At 35.0% G+C, this 26,839-nt stretch overlaps 1 protein-coding gene across 8 annotated transcripts in view; it reads left to right on the forward strand.

Moving 5' to 3' along the window:
* CNKSR2 (connector enhancer of kinase suppressor of Ras 2) overlaps positions 1 to 26,839 on the forward strand; it is a 271,774-nt gene that overhangs the window by 61,901 nt on the left and 183,034 nt on the right. For all 8 annotated transcript variants that reach the window (XM_080653010.1, XM_080653014.1, XM_080653011.1 and 5 more), the window contains exon 4: positions 5,668 to 5,755. In XM_080653010.1, coding sequence (XP_080509136.1) covers positions 5,668 to 5,755 — 88 coding nt within the window. The remainder of the gene's footprint in view (positions 1 to 5,667; positions 5,756 to 26,839) is intronic.

The raw sequence follows: 26,839 nt of genomic DNA on the forward strand, positions 1-26,839 counted from the left end.
AATGCATAGTTTACTTGTCTATTTTTAACCTACATTCTGCTGTTATTCACACCTTATCTTTCTTGCCATTTTATATGGCTTTGCCAAATCAGTCTATACTTGGAGGTTTACAGATCACTGCATGTATCACGGTGTACAGTAACATCACTAAAAATATTCAAAAATATTATTTATGGGAGTTTATTTTGCTATTTATTGTGACTGTTTTTTCTCTCTTATTTTTAGCATAAATCCTAATTCTTATTGATTCTGAAATTTCTTTCAAGCCCATTCTATTTTGAAGGGATCCATGAGATATGTTTTTATACCACTGGAAATCTTTAAAGTGTTTAAGGCATAAGAGTTAGGGTGTGTTAAAAAACAAATTCCACTAAATAAATTTGAAGATCTAATTGGCTTTATTGAACAGTTTGTGAATTGGGCAGCATCCCATCTAGCAAGCAGAAAGGAGCTCAGAGGAGTTGTCCAAAAAGGAAGGCTTTTATAGCCAGAAGGGTGAGGGGAGTTACAAACAAAAGGATTATTACAGACAAGGTTACCTTGCCCTAGCGGCAGGGACTTCAGAGGTCTTATCTGGAAGGTCACCTCACTAGTGCTGATCAGAAAAAATCCAGGCTGATTGGTTTAAAATTCCACTGCTGGGAGAGGCTGAAACTGCCATTAAGTGTTGGTTGTTCAAATGAGACTTAGCACAAGTGACTCCATTTTGGGCCTGTTGTTTCTTTTTTAATAGGTGCTAAAGGAAAACAAGAATCCTGTGAAATCTTTTGCCTTATCTAAGAAAATGGTTGAACTAATAATCTTCTTAGATATTGCAGCTCATTGTTGTTGGGTCTTATTTCTTCTCATGTGCTCACTGCTCTTACTGGGCACCTCTTTTTCCAAATATGAGCAGTAATGTAGTACTGCCACTGTTCATGGACAGCCCTTCAGGAGCAGCAGTGCTGGGAAATAGTAAGGTCTTCCAGATATTCTTTCAACTTCAACATTTTAGCTTTCCTTATTAGCTTCTAGTTTGTTTAGGATTTCTTAACATTAATAACCTTTTCATAAATGCAATGCTTTTGTTTTAAAGCATACAAAAAATAATTTCTTGTAGGACCATAAACCTTTGCACCAGAAAGACGTATAAGCATCCTATTACCCATAACGGCCATTTATTGATAAGCCAAGGATTTTATCATTTTTAAAACTTTCTGGCATCAAAAAGCTTTCTTGCCAGGAATTTTATTTCCTTGACTTGAAAGTCACTGTGTTCTTTTTTTTTTTTTTAATGTATTTTATTGTTATTTTACAGAGAGGAAGGGAGAGGGATAGAGAGTTAGAAACATCAATGAGAGAGAAACATCGATCAGCTGCCTCCTGCACACCTCCTACTGGGGATGTGCCCGCAACCAAGTTACATTCCCTTGACCGGAATCGAACCTGGAACCTTTCAGTCCGCAGGCCAACGCTCTATCCACTGAGCCAAACCGGTTTCGGCCACTGTGTTCTTTTTGTAAGCAGTCTGAGCTCTATCTTGGGTTTTCTTTAGAGTTTAGAACAAATTCCTCTCTTTATTTTGTTTTGTTTTTGAGCTGATTATGCTCAGTTCTTCTATAGAGGTCCACTTACTTATTTCAGAGATGATCATGAAGTCATGATTGAATGGTCATCTTTGGTAACTCACAGAGATTGGAACCCAGTCTGTCAGCTTTTTTTATGTATGAATATAGGCAAAATCAACACACGTAAGAATGGTTTTTGGTATGGTTGTAAATGATTTGTCTTTAAAATGAAAACTTTAGAGGAATTCATTACAAAATAAAATTTGTGTTTTCCTTAGTATATGTTTACATCACCCACCCTCCCGGTTTTCTTAACATTTAATCATGATCGAGAATCATGTTCTATTTGAAATATGAGTGGTCAGGAAAGGGGAAAAAACATGCTTTAGAATTAGTTTGCTACAGGCATTCAGTCATCAATGGATTTTTCTTTTGGTATATTTTGAAGAACAAGTGAGAGTCTCAAGTATTTATGGGAAAATTCATGCTGTAATTCATCTTATCACTCTTGAATGAAGTTTTTAGGTTTTATAAGCAGACTGACATTTTCAAGCCTAGCAATCCAAACTTTTTAATGATGCCAGAAGCATCTTTGAATTCTTAATTAAAATGATAGTTTTTGTGCTTCAATGCAGCAAAAATAAAAAATCTTTAGGTAGCATTTTTATTAATGATTTTTCCTAGAAATGCTTATATTTTGAATTTTTAAAATAGTTTTATAGGGGCCTAATTTGCATTCTATAACATTCACTTCTTTTAAGTGTACAACTTAATGAGGTTTAGTAAATTTGGATATATCCATGCAACCATCTCTACAATTCAGGTTTGGAAACCTTCCATCAAGATAGAATTTTTAAAGCTGGTCCTACTTATAACTAAGTAGGCTAATTTTTTAACTAAAATCATAGATTAATAACATATATTTTTATAATTAACTTCATTTGAATTGAAGTATATATATATATATATATATATATATACACACATACACACACATACACACATACACACACACACACACCGAGTTTTGGAATAGGAGTAAACAGATTAGTGGAAGAGAGCCCATAATAGACTGTGGTATATGGAATCATTTAGAAAACAATATGTTAAAACCACTGGAAAAAAAGCATAATTCAATAAATGGTACTGTGGCTCTTAGTTAAGTTTTTGGAAAATAAATAATGATAGGACACTGCCAGATCACTAAAATCATTTTAGGTATATCATTTATTTAAGTGGAAAACATAAATCCATAAGAAACTACAGAAAATGTAGACAAAATTATATCTAGATGTAGAAAGACATTAAATACTTAAAATGTGGATTAAAATTAAAATAAATATACTGTTTGACTTTTGACTACATGAAATTTAAAAACATGACAATATATAAGACATATGCCAAACTGGGAAAAATACTTATAACAAACAGATATGTGAAGCTGGGAGTTAATGTGTATTATGTGAATACTAGAGGCCCGGTGCACAAAATTCGTGCACGGGGGTGTGTGTCCCTCAGCCCAGCCTGCACCCTCTCACAATCCAGGACTGCTGGCTTCCAACTGCTCGCCTGCCTGCCTTCCTGATTGCCCCTAACCGCTTCTGCCTGCCAGCCTGATCACCCCCTAACCACTCCCCTGCCAGCCTGATTGATGCCTCACTGCTCCCTTGCCAGCCTGTTTGCCCCAAACTGCCCTCCCCTGCAGGCCTGGTCACCCCTAACTGCCCTCCCCTGCAGGCCTGGGTGCCCCCCAACTGCCCTCCCCTGCTGGCCATCTTGTGTCCACATGGGGGCAGGATCTTTGACCACATTGGGGCAGCCACCTTGTGTGTTGGACTGATGGTCAATCTGCATATTACTCTTTTATTAGATAGGATAGAGGCCTGGTGCACGGGTGGGGGCCAGCTGGTTTGCCCTGAAGGGTGTCCCGGATCAGGGTGGGGGTTCCCTTGGGGCGTGGGGTGGCCTGGCCGAGGGGCCTGTGGTGGTTTGCAGGCCGGCCACGCCCCCTGGTGACCCAAGCAGAGGCCCTGGTATCTGGGGTTTATTTATCTTCTACAATTGAAACGTTGTAGCCTGGAGTGGAGCCAAGCCTTCTGCTTGCTCCGTGGCGGCAGCCACTTCTATTGGGATTTATGTATCTTCTATAATTGAAACTTTGTAGCCTTAAGCGGAGGCCTGGGCCTGCCAGGGTGTGCGGAAAGCTTGGCTTCCTCCATCACCGGGGGCAACCCTAGCCTCCTGCTCTTTCCAGCTCCGTGGCTGCCGCCATTTCTGTTTGTATTTATGTATCTTCTATCATTGAAACTTTGTAGCCTTGAGTGGAGGCCTAGGCCGGCAAGGGCAGGTGGAAAGCTTGGCTTCCTCCATTGCCAGGGAAACCCAAGCCTCCCTCCTGCTCTCTGTGGCCATAGCCATCTTGGTTGGGTTTATTTGCATATTCGCTCCTGATTGGCTGGTGGGCGTGGCTTGTGGGTGTACTGGAGTGATGGTTAATTTGCATATTACTCTTTTATTAGATAGGATTACATTCAAATTAAAAACTACTTACAAGTGATATAAAATTAAAAACAAAAAACACCAAAATGTAATAGATGATCATATACTAGACAACTCAAAAAAGAAGAAACAGAAATTGCTTGGAAGATGTATGTAACAAACAACAGAACTTCTAACTACATGGAATGAAAACTGACAGAACTAGAATAGACAAATTCACAATTATAGTTGGCTACTTCTTCTCCATTCTCTCAAAAAAATGATAAAACTACTAGATAGAAAGTCAGCAAGAATTAGAAGTGCTGAATAATACCATCAGCAACATGATATAATTGACATTTTTTAGAGCACGTTGTCCAAAAACAGCAGAATACAAATTCTTTTCACGTGCCTATAGAACATTCACTAATACAGACCTGCATCATAAAACAAACTTTTAATACATTTAAAAGAATTGAAATCAGAATGTGTTCTTTAACCATAATGGAATCTAAGTAAAAATTAAACAACACACTTCTTAATAATACATGGATAAAAGAGGAAGAAGGGAAATAAGAAGAAATACATTAAACAGAATGAAATTAGAACAAATAAGTTTTGTGGCACACAGCTAAAACAATACTGAAAGGGAAATTTATAGCATCAAATTCTTATATCAGAAAAAGATCTCAAATCAATTATCTAAGCTCCCATCTCAAGAAAATAGAAAAAAATATTTGTCCACCAACTGATATAAAGTTTCAGTTAAGCAAGATGAATATGTTCCAGAGATCTGTTGTAGAGCAGTGTATTCATCGTTAACAATACTATCATGTACACTTAAAATGTTGTTAAGAGGGTAGATCTCATGTTAAATATTCTTACAATAAAGTAAAATTAAAGAAAATAGTAAAATAACAGCACAATAATCCCAAAGCAAGAGGAAGGGAGCTAATAATAATGATAAAGGAGCAGCAATCAATGAAACTAAAAACAGAAACACAATAGAGAAGTCAATAAAAATTAAAAGGATAATAAAGGAATACTACAAGTAACTTTTCATGCCAAAGTTAACAGGTTAGATGAAGTAGACCACGTCTTTGAAAAACACAAACTACCAAAATGTATCCAAGATGAAATAGGAATAATAATAGTGCCTATCTTATAAAGCTGTTGTGAAAATAATTTGGTGCATGTAAAGCATTTGGAACAGTAACTGGCACATAGTAAGTCCTTGGTAAGTATTAGCTATCATTGCTAACTCTTAATTGTGAATATCTCAAAGATGTATTGTACTCAAAATCTTTCTTCATTTGAAAGTAAATTAAATTTTGTTTTTGCCTAATGTACTCCTTTTTTTGTTGATTTGTTTTAGGTGTAATAGACCTTGTAAGAAGTACCAAAGAACTTCTAAATATTAGCAACTAAAAAAAGTGAGAAATTTTATGGAAAACAAATATTATATTACTTGACTTTAATTTTCTTCAAAGCATTTATCTCAGTTTTTTTAACAATGTTCTAAATAGTTTTATCATTATTAACAATTTATTTCACATTATTCAAAATCTTATTTTAGGCTCTTATAATTTTTGGAACCTTTCTTGGAGTTTTGGAATTACAGTTTTTCTTTTTTCCTTTATAGGTCACCGTTCGCTGCTGTCACAGACTATTCAGTCACAAGAAATAATGTCATACAGCTCTGCTTGGAACTGACAACCATTGTGCAACAGGTATTAGCCGACAAACTTTCCTTCTATTAATTTATTAGCTCTTTAATATTCTATCAAAGTGAAGTATTCCTGTTTACCAAGAGTTAAGATATGGGTTTAGGAGTTTCTCATTAAAAAACAAGTGATTCTAAAGAAACCAAATATGTAATTATTCATTGGAAATTTATTCATATAGCCCAATAAACAAGGATTTTATTTACTGGAAGATGTAAAATTAAACTGAACCTCTAGAGACACCATTATAATAAGATTGTAAGTCTGTTATTTCACACTTTTTCATGGGGTTGACTATATTGCCTTTCAGAAAATGAAATTGTCCCATTTGAATAACAATCTGAGACTTTTGTTCCGGGACACCATTATTTCCTTATTAGTACAATTATTAGTTTCACTTATATAGGCAAACATACAAACAAATGTACACAATAGCCTTTAACACTTACATGATCTACTTACATGACCTGATTTTTTACTTTGAATATTATCTATGTCAGGTATCTGCAAATCAAATGCCTTCAGGAGTGCAGTAGCTAATATAAAAATGTGCACACCAAGCCTGGCATAAGATATGGAGAAATGGTAGAGAGGTAAATTGGCTACTATACAGTATATCCTACAAAAATCTATTTAAATCTAAAAACAAAAGCACACTTGAGAGGTCTGAGGCCTGCAGCCACCACTCTGTGTAAGGCTGCTGTCAGCCTCTTGCTGCTGTGGGAATGCTATCTATTTGTTAACCTATCCAATGATGCAGAAACAGGGAAAGCAAAGGATGAAATACAACAATACAAAGATTATTGGGGAAATTTGTAAATTAACATCCTTTTACTCCCTATTCTTTTACCAGGGGTAATTAAGAGTTTCTCTTATCGCCTGTATTTTCTCTTAACAAATAAGAAATTTTATTAATATAGATTTAAATGCTTCCGTATATTTTATGTTGTATTGTATAAATTTTATTTGTACCATTTCTCTGAAACTGCAGGTTTTAAGATGTCATTCATTACAAAAAGGATAGTAATTTTGTGACTTTTAATTCTGGAATACATCAGACATTGATCACGATTATATCATGGCAGTGAGAAGGTCGGCAACTCATTGCTGTGAGACATGCATGAAGATGGTGAACATTTTATGAGCTTTGAAGTACCCTAACAGTGTCACTGCATGTCTTCATACTTTGTATCAATAAATTTCCTTTCTGAAATTCAAAAATCTCAACTGTGTAATAGGAAAAAGAATGGCATTTTAGAATAAGTTCAGCAAACCTTTTCTGTAAAAGGCCAGAGTAAATATTTATGGCTTTGTAGGCTATAAAGTGTAGGCTACCATGTCTGATGCAACCACTCAGCTCTGCTGCTGTAATGCAAAAGCAGCTGTGTGTGTGTGTGTGTGTGTGTGTGTGTGTGTGTAAATAAATAAATGAATGGGTGTGGCTATGTGCCCTTAAAACTTATTTCACAAAAATAGGCAAAATGATGCATTTGGCCCATGGCCCTTAGTTTGCTGACCTCGGTTCTAGGGCAGTGCAGTCCAGTATGGTCTCCTCACAAGCAGCATTCTCATCACAAAGAAACTTGTTAGAAAATCAGATTCTTTGGAAAGCAACCCAAAGTACTATGGGAGAGCCCAGGGACTTGCACATTGACTAGTGTTCTAGGTGACTCTGGTCTTCAAACATTGTTCTAGTGCACAGGGGTAAAAGAGCACTAATATAACCGATGGGTAATTTTCCTTATAGTTCTGTATAATCAGTGAAATTTCTTCAAAAATCTGCCTTCTAAAGGCATTAAAATTGACCAGAGATTTGTGATGTGGGTAACAGATTATTAGTTTCTTCCATTTTACTGTGAAAGACATTTCCTCTGATTTAAGGATACTTATTACACAGTATTAGGATGATAATTATTCATAGTCTGTTAATATTGGGTATGTGCTCAGAATTCTATATACAAACACTCATAATAATACAATATTATTAACACTTACCTGCTACATAACAGTATCTGTGATAACTGTATTATAAGTATTATTACAGGTTTTTATTTATACACTAGAGGCCCGGTGCACAGCCAGGGAGGAGCCTGAGCCCGGGCTGGGCACCGAGCCACTCCCACTCAATCTGGCTCACTGAGCCTGCCACTGGTAGCATTCATGCGGAGGCGGGAGAGGCTTACTCTGCAGCAGTTGCACTCACCAGCCATGAGCCCAGCAGTCTGGTGCTGGTTAGCTGAGCAGTGCTCTGGCTGTGGGAGTGCACTGACCACCAGGGGGCAGCTCCTGCATTGAGCGTCTGCCCCCTGGTGGTCAGTGAGCATCATAGCTACCGGTCAGCAAGTCGCTTAGGCTTTTATATATATATAGATGAGACCCAAGACAATTGAAATACCATGGAATTAAATGGGAGAGCCAAAGAATATTTATTTACAGCCATGGATACAGACAACAGTGGGGTGAAGTTCAGAGGAAGGGGGGTGAGGACTAGATGGAGGTAGGGAAAGGAGAAGGAAATGGGGACATCTATAATAGTGTCAACAGTAAAAATGTTTATTTTTTCAACATTTCATACCTGAGAATCTCATACTTGACAGTTCTATGAGAATGCAACCCATTTCATGTCAAACTTCCAAAATAACTTCATTTCCAAGCATAATTATGACAGAAAGTGGGTGTTTTCCTCATGTCTCTTCCAAACATCTGGATCTGATTGGCCAGTTTTAGGTTTACTTTTAAATAATTGGCCAACTCTTTGTTACCTTATATACCAAGAGTGCAAATTGAAATGGCAACTATGATAACCAAGGAACTCATATGAATATATGCATATCCCACGGACACAGTCAACAGTGTGGTGAAGGCCTGGGGGTGTGATGGGTGCAGAATGGAGGGGGTCAATAGGGAAAAGAAAAGGGACATCTGTAATAACTTTCAATAATATAGATAAATTTAAAAAATAAAAAAATAGCCGAAACCGGTTTGGCTCAGTGGATAGAGCGTCAGCCTGCGGACTGAAGGGTCCCAGGTTCGATTCCAGTCAAGGGCACGTACCTTGGTTGCGGGCACATCCCCAGTAGGAGGTGTGCAGGAGGCAGCTGATCGATGTTTCTCTCTCATCGATGTTTCTAACTCTCTATCCCTCTCCCTTCCTCTCTGTAAAAAATCAATAAAATATAACTTAAAAAAAAAATAAAAATAAAAAAATAAAAATAAATAAATAAAAAATAAATAAATAATAAATGGCAACGATGATTATATTTCTCAAAAATCTTGAAGGAGAGTACTCAGGTGTATTCATTTTCATTTAATTCATACATATCTAATGTTTTCTCATATCAAGAGGGCTTAAACAAAATTACCTTGTGGAAAATTTACCTTTCTTTTAACTTTTATGTATAGACTGAGATCAGAAATGGAATTAACCAATGTCACTCCAATCAAGTCAATAAAAAGTTTTTAAAAATAAGAAATGGAGTTTTTTTATATTTAAAACTCACAGATTCCAGAACAGACCTTTGTCACTCTCACCTTCAGAAGTTACACTGAGATTAATAGCTGAAATGATTGTCTGTGAGTTAAGATTTCCTGTAGAGAAACGTGCAGTGGTGGAAGTGCAATTTGTGTCAGATATGACTAACGCACCCATTTGGGTATTTTAAAAACCTACCATATAAGCAACAAGTGATCCAGTTTTTGTCTCCAGAATGTATGAACATATATTGGCACTACTTCATGGAAAACATATGCCATTCTGCTATTTCCACAGAGGTTTGTGAGTACTCTCAACAGGACCTTTTAATTGCTGCACTGTTTGGCTTAACCTTATCTTTCAAGGCATAATGGGTTTAAATTTTGCTATTTACAGGACAGGAACCATTGGATAGAATAGAAAGATGATTTTAGAGGTTGAACGTTTAAGTACATTGCTTCTTGACAAAACATTAAATTACTTCAATTAATTAAAATACACCAATTAATTAAAATACACCAAATATACTCAGGATGTAGAAGGACCTCTGTATCCTCCACCCTCTATATACTCTGCTGCGAAGAGGATGCCTTGACATTCTTAGTTCATTTTGCTCTAACATTAGCTATTTCTGTTTTTTTAAAGTTTAGTAGCTCATAATATTTATCACAGTTCCTTCTATTTCATTCTCATTTTTCCATCACATGTCCTGTTTCACGTGTCACCTTTAAGATGCTTCAAATAAAAACCTCTATACATGGGTGTTCTTGGTTCTTGTCTTGCTCACTCCATCCCAACTTCTACCTGACTTGGTATATTAATTCATCTACTTTAACTAGGTCTTTCTTGTTGTACCTTAAACGGATATTAGATGAAGTTTCTCTTAGCAAAGTGTATCTTCATTATATCCCAATTTAATCTACTATAGCATTGATCACTTTCAGACTATTCAAAACCCAGCTCCAATTTTGTCACTTCCAGCAATTTTCCACTAATTTCCAATTTGATTGCAAACTTCTCTCTTGGGCTCCAATTATGGTCCTAACATAATTTCAGTTTTATTTTTCAGTACTCCATCTATCTCAATTGTACACTAGCTCATGTCAATGACTTATTGTTCATAAAACAGATTTTGCATTTTCATCATTTTACGTTGTAGGACCTCCTCAGAACATGCCCAATGTGGGTTTTTTATCTCTTCCTGTTAAAATTATGTCCCATCTTTAAAGGCCTCTAGGAAATGCATCTCATGCATGAAACTTTTACACAACTGTTTGTACCTTCCCCCTACTTGGACCATTTGTATTTACTGTAATTATTGACATGATTGAGATTAAATTAAATACACCACCTTTTTTGTCTTCTGTTTCCCCTATGTTCTTGTTTTTTCTTTTTTCTCTATACTTTTACATTATTTTTATGGTTCTATTTTGTCCCTTTTGTTGACTTATTAGCTATAATTCTTTGGGCAGAGGCGGAAATCACTTAACTTACTTTACAGAGCATTTCACATCTCGTCTATAGCAGTTATATTCTGCCGTGAATAATAATGATCTGACTTCCCTTAGATTATGAACTCCTTGAAAATAGCAACAATGTCTTGTTCATTTTCATATATAGTAGGTTCTCAATACAAACTTAATATAAATTGACCTGAGTCTCAATTATCCCCTGTGGTTAGCACATGTTGTTTGTACTCTTACAAGAAATATTTGGAATTAAATGCTTGAATTGTTTATTCATTTTTATTTCATCTCCAGTGTAAAAGCTACAGTTCTATCTCTGGTAATCATGTAAGGAACCCCAGCGGTATCTAGAGATACTACTTTACATCTCAGTTTGTTCATTAGTTAAAATGAGAGTTTTGATCTTCATAAGCACTTTCCAGTGCTAGAATGAAGTGAACAAAACATTTGAAACACTATGCAAATATATAATGCCAACAAAGCATATCTTTTAGAGGAAACTTAAATATAGGCATGATATATTAATGTTTGTAAATCATCTCTTAAATAATCTGTTATTTTTCTACTATTATGTGGTGTCCTATCTTTGGTACCAAGTTTTTCTGGGTTCTATGGTCTGTTGCTTCCTATCAATAGGAAAGAGGATATGCATGTGTGAGGGACAAGGGGTATATGGGAAATCTCGGTACTTTATCAATTTTGATGTGAAACTAAAAGTTCTCTAGAAATGAAGTCTATTAAATTTTTGAAATGAAAAAAATATATAAGAATGATGATGATTGATAAATAATGAAATATAATAGTTGTGTTTGTTTCTTTATAATGAAACTATGGATGATTTTCTTTTATTTAGACTCTATTTTGTATTTTCCAAATTTTCCAAAATGAACTTGAGTTATCAGAAAAAAAATGAGTGCTATGTATATTGAAGAAATACTACTTTGATAAAACAGCACAGCATAGACAAATACTGTATTTTAAAATAAATTGTGTAGTTGACAGTCAATGCCCATCTGATTGTCTCGTTCAGCCATTACACACACACTAATCACTGCATTATCTGAATTATATGCAGTATCTGAAGATGGGAATTAAACTTAAGTTGCCAGTAAAAGAGGCCAATTTGAATTAGCAAAGTGTAGATATCTAGGGCATGCATTTATTACCAGGCTTTCAAGAAATCTCATCTGAACAGTTATGATAGTTATGCTTTGAAATATGTTGTACTTCAAATTATTCTTCACTCAACTTTAATTATTTTATTCCCTTTGCAGCAAGATGAGATGATCAATATCTAAAAATAAACTGTCACAAATAGCCTTTTTCCAATCTTAACTCAGAAGGGGGTGGTACTATGAAATAAGTGGCAGGTGCTTCTTGATATTGGCTACTTAGATCTAAAGTAATGCCAGTGTTAAAGGGGAAAGATAACGTAAATTTCTTTTAACAAAGTCTGTTTGGAGGAATTTATTTAATCTCCTCTGTTTTACTTATTTCCAGTTGTGATGGGTTTAGATAGTTATACTTGAAATCTTTTAAAGTGATCCCCCTAACACCTTCCTCCCCATATAAGATTGTGTATAATAATGCATTTGAGAAAAAAAAAAATTGGAAACTGGTTTTGAAATCTTTAAAGGAAAGAATTCTACCAAGGAACTGAAGCTTCATTTAGAGTACTGTCAGCAACTGCATGAGAAAAATGAGACAGGTACCCACGCATTTCTTGTCAGCATTGAAATAATTGCCAAGATGCCTACCCTAATGGGTATTAGCTTCACTGAAAGTATTCCTTCTGTACCATTTTTATATTTTCCACTTCAAACACAAAAGTGATTAATTATATTGTCACCAGTTAAGATATGGGCACAAAAGTATGGTTTGCAAGGTGAAACTTTGGTAAAACTTAGAACACTTGGAGCAAGGGAAAGAGGGCGTGGATAGAGTATTAAAAGACTTGAGGTTTAGCTCTCTTGCTTCATGATTATTTCACCTTGAACAAACCATGTAATTGTCTGTGCCATCTACAAACATAATTCTATACATTTTTTGGAGAATAAAATCAGAATTATTTCAGAAGTTCACAAATGTGAAGAGGAGCCCTAGCCAGTTTGACTCAGTGGATAGAGCATCGGCCTGTGGACTGAAGGGTCCCGGGTTCAATTCTGGTCAAGGGTACGTACCTCAGTTGCAGGCTTAATCCCCAGCTCTGGTCGGGGTGCATGTGGGAGGCAACCAATCGATGTGTCTCTCTCACATAGATGTTTCTCTGTCTCTCCCTCTCCCTTCCACTCTCTCTTAAATCAATGGGAAAATATCCTCTGGTGAGGATTTTTTTTAATGTGAAGAGGAAAATAAAAAAGAAAGTAATATTCTTTATAAAATGAGTGAGAAATAGAGACTAGGCAAAATAAATTAGAATAGCAACTTTGTTCTAAATGATAGATGTACACATTATTTTTCCCTTTGTATTTGGTGTTAATTTTCTTCAGCTGCATATACAGTGAAATCTGAATCACATGCTGAGAGAAAAATGTCAACATGTGAAACATGTAAAATCAGACTCGAAATGTTAAATACAGAGTGAAAAAAACTTCCTTTTAAAATTCAAGTTCTGACAATATAATTTTACCTGAAAGAGTCTCCTCTAAATTGTATGAATGAAAATTTCTTTCTGTTTCCTTATGGGTTTGCTCATTTTTCAACCCTTTATATACATTTTTGCATATCACTGGTTTTCTGAATAGTGTTCAAAACACATTACTTTCCCTTACTATTTCCAGCTGAAAGTCAGCAGGATGAGGGGGGGAAGATCAGTAGTCTCCTCAGATAAGATTTTGTAAAATAACTTTTGAGAAGAAATGCAGAGAAAAAAGAAATTCTAGAGACATTTCCAAAACATCAATCTATTTTAAGTCTGTAATTTTTGCCTACTGCATAGTCAACACTTTGCTTCCCCACAATCTAAAATTTGAAGAAATAGCATTTACTGTTCAAAAAATCTTAACTGAGAGAATCATCACCAAGAAATTAAAGTTCATTTAGATGTTGAAAGGTAGTTTATGGTCCTGGTTTATTGTATGCATCTGTATGAAGGTTTGTATGCAGCCCATTCTAGACTCCCCTAATTATTTTCTACTGTTAAATTATAAAAGTAAGACCATCTGTTTTATAGGAAAATTTAAAGTAATGAAAAGAAAAAAGAAACTTGCTTATAATTCTTCCACCCAAAGAAAAACCCTGATATCATTTTGCCTATTTTATTTCAGCCTATTTCCATGTATATACACATATGTATTTTGAATATGGTAATTTTCATTATTATTCCATAATATTTAAAAATTTTACTGCTGTGGATATTGTGATTGTTCTTGCTGTTAACCTGGCATTTTGTGGGTGTTTAGTAAATGGCAAGTTTAGTTATCTTATATAGCAAAAATGCCTTTGGAAACTAAACTCAGTTTTTTACTCCACAAAAAAATTTAAAGGAGTGATACTTCGCTTACTTTTGGTAGTTAGTGGCAATGAAGATTAACGTATTTCTGGAATGACTTACTTTTTTAAAGGGATTTTGGTTGAATTTTGGGTGTTCTTTAGATTTTAATGCAAATGGATGATTGTGCTGCATGTTCTGGAAGATATTTTGAAACATTCATGTTTAAATGTAATGCAGACATTAATTTTGATTACCTATGAACTTGCTGTCCCTATTTACATATTCAAATAACCTAGAGTTGAAAATGGAGAACTCAAAATGTGTAAAAGCAAAAGGCCAGTATATAATAGTTAGTCATACAAAATGTGTGTTCTAAAAGGGATATTAAGAGTCAAGTGGTAGTTAAATATATGTAAAGTTCTAAAATATACATATAAATATACTAGGGTAGGCAAAACACATATTTTATGGTTCGTGTAGTATTAAAACATAAAACCCCAGCCAGGATAGTCTCTGATTCACCTGAAACACAATTTTAAATACTATTTTTTCTATGTTCTGAGAATTAGTGTTTAAACTTTCCTGAACCAGACATTCTAGGTGACCTGAAAATTGGCCTGTACTCTTGGGATTGAAACTGGGGCATTTCAGACCAAAAACCAGGACAAGCTTTATATGTAATTTTAAACAAAATGAATGATATTACTTAGTATACCTGTTGAAGACAATATGAAAGGTGATACTGTTTTTCACTTTGTATTTAAACACACTATATATATATATATATATATATATATATATATATGGCTCAGATTACTTAATCCTTTGTTTTCTTCAGCTCTTTTAGTTGATCATGCAGAAGCAAAACCAATATATTTTAAAACTTTTCTATATAATCCTAATATGGTGAATCAGAAATTAGATATCAACTATTAGGCATAGTACCCAGATAACATGAACACTTTTTTCTGAAGACAAATATAAAACAAAAATATGTAGAATTTGCAAAGCTGACATTATGTTATATGTGTATGCCTATGTTTCTCCAAAGGCCTAGCATATAGCATTATAATCAGAATAGATACAAACACATACACACAGAGAGAAATTCTCATTCTTGATATAAAAGGTACTAAAATGATTATTGGCAGCTGCCAATTTTATGAAGGCTCAAAATGAAAAGGAAAATAAGAATGATTAAATTATTGCATGCTAATTAAGATTTTAGAAAAGCACTATTTGAACATTGAGATATAATAATTTATTATTTTTCCAGTTTTCTGTCACTGGCCTGACTTGTGAACAAAAACTAAAAATTTTACTGTATATTATATGAAAATGCTGAAATATATTATTTTCATAGGTTTATTCTTTTACAAACCTAGACTATATTGTATGTTATCTGAGCATCCTGCCAAAACACTTTAAAAGATATAGATAGCATTACCATTAGTAGTAACAGAAGAACAGGATGTGTGGCATACTATACAGTACTAACCGAAATGTTTATTTAGCCAGGCCAGTGTTGCTCAGTGGTTGAGCATTGACCCATGAACCAAGAGGTTATGGGTTTGATTCCTGGTTCGGGTTGCAGGCCTGATCCCCAGTAGGGGAGCATGCAGGAGGCAGCCGGTGGACGTTTCTTTTTTTTTTTTTTTACATTTATTTTTTTCTTTATTGATTAAGGTATTACATATGTGTCCGTATCCCCCCATTGCCCTCCCACCCACTCCCACTCATGCCCTCACCCCCCTGTTGTCTGTGTCCATTGGTTAGGCTTATATGCATTCATACAAGTCCTTTGGTTGATCTCTCCCCCTTACCCCCACCCTCCCCTACCTTCCCTCTGAGGTTTGACAGTCTGATCGATGCTTCTCTGTCTCTATTTTTGTTCATCAGTTTATGATGTTTCTATCTCTATCCCTTCCTCTCTCTAAAAATCAATAAAAATATATATTTTTAAAAGTTTATCTAGCAAATGGCAGGATACTATTGCTCAGACATCTGTTTTGTTCAGTATATACATTTTAAATTTATGTAATATTTTATATATATACAAAAGAATGCATGTTATGAAGCATGATAATACTCAGGAATCTGACATCTAATTTAATAACAAAACATTATGAATATTGTTTTACTCACAGTTGGGTTCCTCCTCCATCTCGCCACCCTGCCTCTTTGTAGGGGGTTCATTATTTCTTTTTTTGTTGTTGTTATTAAAATAGTTTCATATACTTGTTCAAACATCTCATTTAATTATACTTGTCCTTGAAATTAGTATAAATAGTGTCATTCTGCATATTACATTTTTCACTTGATATAGTGGTTTCACTTGACATAGCAGTGCATGGAGCAGACACCTGCCTTCACCAAGTCTCCAACAGCATATAGTTTCTTAAATGGATTGGTCTTACTTTTGGTTCTGTTCTTTACAAAAGAAAAAGTACAGTATATTGGAAATGGTAGCGTATCAGGGACTCTTTTGAAATTTCTTTTAGCACCCTAAGAGTTAACAATCAAATGGCAGGATTTGAATTCATGTTTTGTGCAGTTCACCTTTCAAGAGGCTTTTAAAATTTTCTCACAAAGACCCTAAAAAGATAGAAGAACTTATACATTATTGCTATATTACCTATATGGAAACAGATGTAGAAAGCTGGGTTGGGTGATGGTTAACTCTTAGGATGATAAAATAAATTGCAAAAGAGTCCCTGATATGCTACCATTTCCAATATACTGTACTTTTTCTTTTGTAAAGAATTGAACCAGAAGTAAGACCAATCCATTTAGGAAACTATATGCTGTTGGAGACTTGGTGAAGGCAGGTGTCTGTTCCAGGCACTGCTATGTTTCCAGTGTCTGGAAAATATGAGTTAGTTGAAAGAATGAAATGACTCATTTTCTCCTTAAAAGTTCACTCTAAAAAAGGTTATTGAATTTATTTTTTAGACCAGTGGATTTTAATGTAACATATTATGAAAAATTTATTATTTGACATCTGATTCCACACTGTAACTAACATTAAGTAGATGTCCACTTCGCAAGTTTTAGCATAGTATTGTAAAGAAGAATAGGCATAATTACCTGAAAAGGCTCTTAGAATACTTTTTTTCCAACAACATATCAATGGGAGACCATGTTTCCTTCGTATACTTGAACCTAACAACATAATGCAGCAGTTTGAATGCAGAAGCAGTTATAAAAATCACCAGATTTTAAATTTAGCTGCTGTAACTCATTTTGATGCTGATGAAGACCTAAAAGAGAAGTAAACAGAAAATTCTCATTTTTCAAAGTTGATGAAATCCAGGTATATCATGATTGTTACATATACAAAATTAGTCATTTAAACTTTAAGGCTGAATTTTCCTATTCCTTCTTCTATTAATTCTTGAAATTACAGGGATATGAGTTGGGGGAAATCAGTGGTGACAGTACCAGTCTCTGCTGTGAAACAGGTGAATTGGGGAGGGGAGGAGAAAGAAATCATGGGAGAGAATGAGAAGACCAGCGGCTCAGAGGGGAGGGGGCTGGTTTTGGAGCTTGAAAAGGTTTCCATTATGATGGCCAGTGGCTTGGTTGGTTGGACCATCATCCCGTACACCAAAAAGTTCATGGGTTTGATCCCCTGTCGGGGTGTGTATGGGAGGCAACCCATCTATGTTTCTCACATCAATGTTTCTCTCTCTTTATTTCTCTCCCCCTTTCCCTTTTCTCTAAAATCAATAAAAACATATCCTTGGGTAAGGATTAAAAAAAAGAGGTTCTCATTACTGTCCAATCTGCTTCCCACCCTCCCCAGATAAATCCATGTATTCATTTCTGAGAATCATTTAGAATGCTTTTATTGTAGCTTAATTTTTTTCAATTTTGATCTGCTACCAAATCGGAATCCTGAGCCATAAAGTAATTTAGAATATGGTGCTATAGAACTACACAGTACCAGAGTGGGAATTATCAAAGTACATAAGGGAATCAAAAGGTTTGATTAGGGTATCTTTTTTAGTTCTTGTTCTGTAAATATATTCTTGTGTATCTTGCTCCCATTTAAGTGCTATCCCCAAAGTTTTTAATGCCTTTTGAAATGTCTAGCCTAGTGGTTTTCAGCAGTTATTGATACAATAACTATTGATTTCCTATTTAATATATCACTGTTTTCCACAGCCCTCCTCAGCCCACTCAGTACCACACTAGGCTTCCAGTTTCTTCTCCTTTAAACTGTCTACATTGTCTCCCCAAAAGGATTGTGAACTGCCTTGTAGAATGGAAACATATTCTGCTCTGGGCTATTCTGTTTACCTTTGTAACCCCTCCCTCAAACCATATCATCTGAATTAACTTTATTCCTTATGACATTTAAAATTATTAGCAAAAAAAGGGCTGTATAAAGATTAATAAGCAGGAATAATATCATTATTTTGAGGTTGGCAAAGTGCTTTTACAACATATTATCAGATTTATTCCTCACAATAATCACGTGAATTAGGTAGACTATATGTCATTATCTCAATTTTGTAAGTGAGTAAATAGAATTTCAGAGAGGGAAAATGACATAATAAGTTGCATGGCCAGGACTTAAATACAGGTGCTTTGATGTGGTTTGTCATATTTTTATGCTCACTGCTCCTCAAGTTTGGCTTCACCTTAGAATCAAGTAAAGAGATTTTTAAAAACACTTGATATCTGGGCCCCATCCAAGACCTATTAAATTAGATTCTCTGCATTAGGGCTTGGAAACAGTATTTTTAAAATGATGCCTCAGTTGATTCTATTATGGAGCCAAAGTTGATGACCACTGTGCTGTACTCATATTTTAATGATTTAGTATGACATGAGTGTGAGGTAGGAAGAAGATGTATGTGATCAAGGACAGTGTTTCCCAAACCATGATTCATCTGGGGAAGCTTGTTAAAAATACATATTCCCACCCTACCCTGTTTTCTCAGTGGTTAGAGCATCGACCCTCAGACTGAAGGGTCATTGCAGATTCAGCTTTGGTCAAGGGAGCATACCTAGGTTGCAGGATCAATCCCCAGTTCAGTTGATGTGTCTCTCTCACATCGATATTTCTCTGTCTCTCCCCTTCCCTTCCACTTTCTCTAAAAAATCAATGGAAAAAAATACCCTTGGGTGAGGATTAACAAAACAAACAAAAAAATACATATTCCTCATATTCACCATAGGCTGAATGATTAAGAACTGTGGATCAGGAGACTCAACTACTTACAAGTCATATCAGTCCAGACCCCTTACGTTTATAAAGAAGACTAAAATTGAGAATGTACAACTGTAGTTATCAGTTGTTTATAGTCCATCTGTGCTATAAATGCATATCCAAGAGTATTAGACTTTTTCTTTGAAACATCAAATATACATAAAAATGGTCATTGTACATTTGTAATAAGGGAAAAAACAGCACTAGAAACTAATGTGTCAACAGACAGGGGCAGGAACTAGAGTTAGTAAAACAAGAAGGAATAATGATAAATTATAGTTTAACATTTATTATGAGTCATGTTATGTTTTATGTGTATTATATCATTAAATCAAAATATAGATTTTTATACCTCCACTAGAGGCCTGGTGCACGAATTCGTGCCCTGGTGGGGTCCAGCAAAAAGGGGTGGGGGGGCCAGGGGGAGGGGCCTCAGGTGGTTGGCCTGCTGGCCCCACCCCCTGATTGAACTCCTGGTCGAACTCCTGGTCGAGGGGACAATTTGCATATTAGCCTTTTATTATCAAGGATAAGATGACAAACCAAAGAACATATAGAGTTACTAATTATAGGCACTAATTTTCTAAGGCACTTTGCCTCTGCTGACAAAGTAAGTTTTTAATAACACAGGCCCCTTGAGTTGGGTTAGGACGACCACAGATATCAGTTAGGTAATTCAGATGCACCCTTATACAAGTGAAATAATGGGTTGAAATTTTAATTAACAGAGGCATGTTGAAGAACCAGGCAGGTTTAAGTAATTAGGACAAATGAGCATAAATTATTCTTACAAAATGAGGCAAAATTATCTACAAATACAAGATGGGAAAAGACTAGATTTGCATCAAGGTAGCAGAATGCAATCTGAGGTTGATTGTAAATTATAATGTGTGAGGAGTGATACAGCACCTCTAAAAGGCAGAACTCATAATTCCTAGAATGAACAGATACAGCATGTAAAATTCATGGAATAGTTATTGCATTAACCTCTGCTTTGGTTAGGTCTTCATTTGCATGTGTGTTCTATTTTTTTCTGCTTTTATTTGGTATAGGATTGTATCAGTTAAGGTAAGTTATATTATGCTGCAGTAATAAAACAACCTGAAAATATTAGGGGCTTATAATAACACTCATGTTCAGTGCTCATGCTTCATGTCCATCCTGGGTTACTATAGCTCTACTCTACATACTCTTCACTTCAGAGCCCAGAACAGCCTCTTTTTTATGTAGACTTCTGTCATGGCTATTATAATATTTTATTAAATACATTTATTTTTATGCTTCTGGCTTTCAGCATTTCAAAGTCTAAAGTTAGCTACTTACTTTAAACGAATGTGCTCCTTTCTGAAATAAAAATGGAATTAAAGGTGACCTCCCTTGCCATTCCCTAAGTGACACATCCTGAAATCACTTCCATTGAAATTTAATAGAGAACTCATTGCTTCAGAAGACACCCATCCTGTTTAGAAAGGTGTTCATATTCTAAAGCAAGCAAGCATGTCCATCACGTACTTAGTTCTCTTTTGTATGCTATCAGATACTAGGATTACATTGGGGGGAAAAGGGGTGAATGTTCCAGAACAATCTTTTATTTTACACTGCTGGTCATCATGGCAGAGGGAAAAGAGCATGATGAATTATGCACTGCTTCTTAAAGTTTCTGCATAGAAATGAGACAGCACTTCTGCTCACATTTCATTGGACAACGTAAATCACTTATCCATGGTAGATTTTAGTGGCTCAAGGAAGTTTACTTTTACCTTTAAAAAAGGAAGTATATATTTAGAAATCATAATAAAAGTTTGCCACAACCATGAATCCATTAAGAAATCTAGTATAGCATTATATTCGAATGTTAAGGACAGCAATGTTTATTTGAATATAAGGAAAGAGGCAATAAAATTAAATTATGTGGAAAATTTTAAATGTAAAAAAAAAGCTTGGTAAAGATTAAGTTTGAAGAATCTCAATAGCATATTTATATGCATGTGTATGTTTCTCTTGGTATTTTAAGTATAACTTACTGGAATATGGACAGTAGGTTTGGTGGCAGTGGGGAAGACCTCTAGAATTTTTTCAGAGCCTGAAATTCTGCCTCATAATCACTCAGTATTACTACTAAGAACCCCTAAATGGTACTGATTCTGTGTAATATTTCTTTTGAAGGTAGACCAAATTAAGCCTAGATTTAAGCTAGTACTTTTATTTGGACAATTAACTATTATCATTTAAGTATCTTTTCATATAAATGGCACTTTTAAAATGTTGCAGTTACTGAAAAAAAATGTTCCATTTTTGTCCAAGAAAATGCAATCTAAATAGATAAAAGGGACTAAGATATATGGGGTGAGGAATTTTTAACTACTACTTGAAATTTGCTTCAAATATACCATAACTTCTATTTATTGTCTGGCAGCCAAGTGGATGATTTTGAATTGAAGAATGTTTAGTTTACATTTTTATTTATAACGGGGCATGGTATTTATCTTTGCTTGAACTCTTTATTTGAATTTGTCACAAGGGAAAAATTGTCTCCCATAACTTAGACCCTGTAAGTTTTCTTTAAAAATTTGTTTTAAATGTGTTTTTATGTATTTGAGAGAGAGAGAGAGAGAGAGAGAGAGAGAGAGAGAGAGAGAGAGAAGGAGAGAAACATCAACATCGATTGGCTGCCTCCTGCATACCCCCTACTGGTGACCTCTTGGTTCATAGGTCGTGGCTCAACCACTGAAACATACCGGCTGCGCATAGGTTTTCTTTTTTAAATTTTATTTTTCAACACAGTTGACATTTCAATATTATTTTGTATTCGTTTCAGGTGTACAGCATAGTGGATAGACAATCATATGCTATACAGATTTTCTTTCCCTTGTAATATACTAGATGGTATAATAAATACCTTGAATATCTGAAGAACAGCTAGAGAGGGATTTTTTATTACAAAGAACTGTTAGTTTCATTGTATGCATATAAAATTCTTGATATCTTTTACATAATATGAATCTTCATGCAGAGAAAGTTCCAATTATTTTGTTGAAAATATCTGCTGAGATCATATAGATTATGTTTAAAAGAAAACTCACATTTAAAATTATTTTAAAACTGTGAAGCTCAGTTTATTTTTGTACAAAATAAAAGTGTGAAGAAACTAAATGTACTATACTAATTTATTCAGAAATTAAAAGTTTTGTTTTAAAAAAATATGGCTTTACCTAACCAATGGACACAGACAACAGGGGGTTGAGGGCATGAGTGGGGGGGTGGGGGGGGGTAATGGGGGAATAGGGACACATATGTAACATATGTAACATCTTAATCAATAAAGAAATTAAAAACGATAAAATAAAATAAATATGGCTTTACAGGTTTCATTTTTATACCTCATCTGTAAAACCAATGTAAAATGTTTATTATGGAATGTGAAAATAGAGAATTGAATAAAAAATCATAACTGATAAATTCAGATTATATTTATAGAGTGTATAGGGCACCTTGAGAAATTAAAGAGACGGTGCTGCTGAATATAGAGTTTCTTCTTTCCCAAAATATTAGCAATCTAATGGGAGAGACTAACAAATACATAACGGATGGAAACATAAAATATGTACAGTTAGTTATCAGGTGGGCCATTCAAAACCATTTAAGTCTTAACTCAAGACAGGCAGAATAAACAAATTTAGTTCATAATGGGGATTAGCTCACTGCCTCTTTAGGTCGTTAAAACAAAGCTATTAAAGTTACAGGGATCACAGTCTCACTCTAATGAGTTTTCTTGCCATTTGTACCTTGAATTGACATTTTTACTTTTTATCCCTTTTCACAGTTCAATTTTGAAAAGCCTCAGTGGTTTTGGATATGTTAGAGAGCTATTTGGATGTTGAAAAATCAATCATCCTCACTTCTGCCTGCACCCCACAAGTCTCTACGTGCTAAAAGATTAGTTTCCACACCCATTCGACTATTGGGATATAAATCTTTTATTTTCAACTGAAAGACTGGAGTGATTAGAGCTAAATGGGCGCTTCAGTTTAGATGACTTTCTGGGGGAGAGCTGAAGTAGAATTCTGAACAGGGACGTGATGCAAGGTACAGAACAACGTGAATATGTTCACAGACACAAAGACTACAGGCCTTTAAGGTCATGCCCACCCACATTCTCATCCAATTCTTTATGTATTGCTCGTTTTGTTACAATTCATAACCTTATTTAACTTAATTAAAATCTTAAGCTTATTCTTTTTAAAAAAATGTGTTTGTTTTTTTAAATTTCAATAGATACCATGAGCCTTGTTCCTCTCCTTCCCAAAACAACAGCATGACCACTAACAAGTTTATGTTCATTGAGGCTGTCAAAATAGTGAAGGAATTGCCAAGGAAGTCTTTGTGGGGTGATTCTACTTCTAGCTTGTTAAACAATTGCATTTTTATTTCATATTCAAGAAGACTGCTGACGCCTGTCTATTCACCATGGATGTTCTTCTTTGCACTCAGGATACTCAGACAGCTTTCAGTCTTTAATGAATATAAATTTAGTTTGGACTGATACCTTTTATCCATTGCAAATGTTTTCTCCCTGGCACTGTTTTCTCTATGCCCACAAAGCTATGTAGTAGGTGCTTTGAGTATCTTTTCCTGACTCTTTCCTATCTATTACCCTCCCAGAGAGAACTGGTTTCATTGTACTGTGCTGTTACTATAGATGTCATAATATATTGGAATTTGCTCTTTGCTGAAAGAAAAAAAAAGAAGCATCTGGTTAATACCTGAGAACTAAATCCCTTTGTTTTCTTCCCAGATATTGCTTTTAATGTTAATTGTTTGAAATGCTTGCTAAATGTCTTCCCATTTTGAATAGACTTTAGTATAATTCTCTAGACTGTACTACTGTCTAATGTGGTAACTACTAGCTGCATGTGGCAATTGAAATGTAAATTTAAGTTAATTAAAATTAAATAAAATTACAAATTCTGTCTCTTTTGCACTAGCCACATTTTAAATGCTCAATAGCCACATGTGTCTAATGGCTACCCAATTAGGCAGCACAGAAATAGAGCATAATATTGTAACTCTGTTATTGCTAAAAGTCTTATTAGATATGTGGCTGGAACATTACTTTCTCCATTTATGCCTGGCCACGCAACTACTCTTCTTCCATTTGGCTCCTAAACACAAGCATTGTCGGAGCTTTGTCCTCAGCTATCTTCTCACTATACTTACTTTTTTCTTATAAATGTGTTGTTTTTCTTGTACCTTTAACTGTCAGTATCTCCCACATTTGGCTCTATTTTAGGTCTAGTTCAGTGTTTTCAGCTGCTTGCTAGACAGCTTTGTGTAATATGTCCTCTCAGCCACTTCTGATTTCACATTCCCAAAATTATTTTATTCTTTCCAAATTCTCTCCTGCTACTTTATCTACTACGTCATTCATCCGTTTGCTGAGCCTTGAATCCCTGGAGTAACGTTTAACTTCTGCCTCTCTATGATTCTCTGTACCAATGAATCAGTTGGCCAGTTCTCTCATTCCTGGCTATGTGTATGTCATCCAACTCTTCTCATCTCCTCTTCCACCTTCATAACATTAGTTCAAGCCCTGGTTACATACATATTTTCTAATGAAAGAGTATTCTTACTGATCTCCTTACCTCCAGTTTTTCTCCCTTCTAAATCCGCAATTTCTTCCCCATCATTTTCATAAAACATACCTTTGATCACATACTTCCCATATTGAAACATCTGTGAGCACTCCCTTGTATCAGAGTAAAATGCACACTTTTCCATCTTCCTTTGGGATGAAATGTTTCCATGGCATGTTTCAGAAGATAACGCAGCTTTGCCAAGATTCCCTATCTGAGACATGGCATCAAAGTTACTCTTGTAACTAAAGGAAAAGGAAAAGAGGAAAGGAACCATGAGATAAGTTAACAAGAAATGGCTATGGGAGTTGTTAGTTAGACCAGAGAGTTTGAACACCACTCCCACCCCACCCCAGCACACTCACCTTTCACATTGCTGTTAAGCACCAACCATGGCACTAGGTTAGCTACACTGACTTTAACCCCTCATGAAGGAAAGTCACAAGAAATCGTTAATTGGCTGAGATAAGTTTTTGTTACCCTGGTAGAAAGGAGCTCCAAAATAGAATGTTACAGAAAAATAAAAATCCCATTTACTTTAAAACTAACAAAAATTTCTCCAGTCTAGCATTGGTAGTTCTCCACAAAATGACTTCACATTACTTTCTAGGCTTTCCTTCCCACTACATCCACCCCACTTAACCTATGCTCTGGCCAAATAGTCGCCTTGCTTATTTTTTTATTGTTTAAAGTATTACATATGTCTCCTTTTCCCCCCGATGGACACCCCAGCCACTCCCACCCCCCAGGACAAGCCCCCACCAGTCCCAGTGTCTGTGTCCATTGGTTATGCTAATATGCATGCATACAAGTCCTTTGGTTTGCCTTTGCCTACGTGTTTGCACAATCTAAAATGGTCTGGACTGTGGACCACCAATCTCCAGACTTAAAAACTATTTAATGCCAGCTAAAATATCATCTCTTCCATAAGGTCATTCCAGCGTTAACAAGTCAGAATTTATCTCATTTTTATGGAATATTCTGTTAGCATTTATCTTATCTACCTTGTATTAGTAGTTGAATGTTTTTTTCCTCCACTAAATAATGAAATTATGATCTCCAGGGACCAAGTTTAATTTATCTTTGATCACGCAGTAGTGCCTAACAGTGAATTGCATTTAAAAGATACCCAAGAAACCTTTTTGGTGAATGGAATTGTGACTTGAGTGAAGGGATGAATGAATGAGAATATAACACTAACTCATTACAGGAATTAACCACATAACCATATGAAGATATTTTGAAAGCTTACTGATTGAACATGTGAAGTATTCTATATGCAGATACCATTATCAAAGGTTTGCATAGGTGAATCATTTAAATATTACTTATAAGCAAAACAGTATTTTATATTAATTGTACAACTATACTGTAAAATATACTAAAAAGAGACAGATGAAAATTATATAGCATTTATAATTATAAAGGTTCATGAAATATAATTGTATATTGCATTAGACATACACTGTTTTACTTCACTCTATGCATTCAATGTTTATAACATGTACTGTTTTTATGACTATATATATCTAGATAGATAGATAGATAGATAGATAGATACAGTTGATAAGTAATATTACTTGAACTGAGCATTATAACCCCCAGGTGCTTAAAACTTGTTGCCAAAACAATTTTCTATGTATTCTCTTCAGTATAGCGATTACATAATTGTTTCACAGAAAAGATAACTGATCATGATCCTGTGTGGGCATATAGCTCATCTGTGGGCGAGTTTATGTGCATGCTTATTTTCTAAGAAAGTAATCAAAATTTAAGACACATTCCTGATTTTTATGAATATTGTCTTATTAGGAATTTGGTGCATTTAAATGTGCATCACATGGTTTGTAGAAGCATTATATGGAAGG

This window comes from Plecotus auritus (genome assembly GCF_963455305.1).
Source record: "Plecotus auritus genome assembly, chromosome: X".
Taxonomy (NCBI): Eukaryota; Metazoa; Chordata; class Mammalia; order Chiroptera; family Vespertilionidae; genus Plecotus; species Plecotus auritus.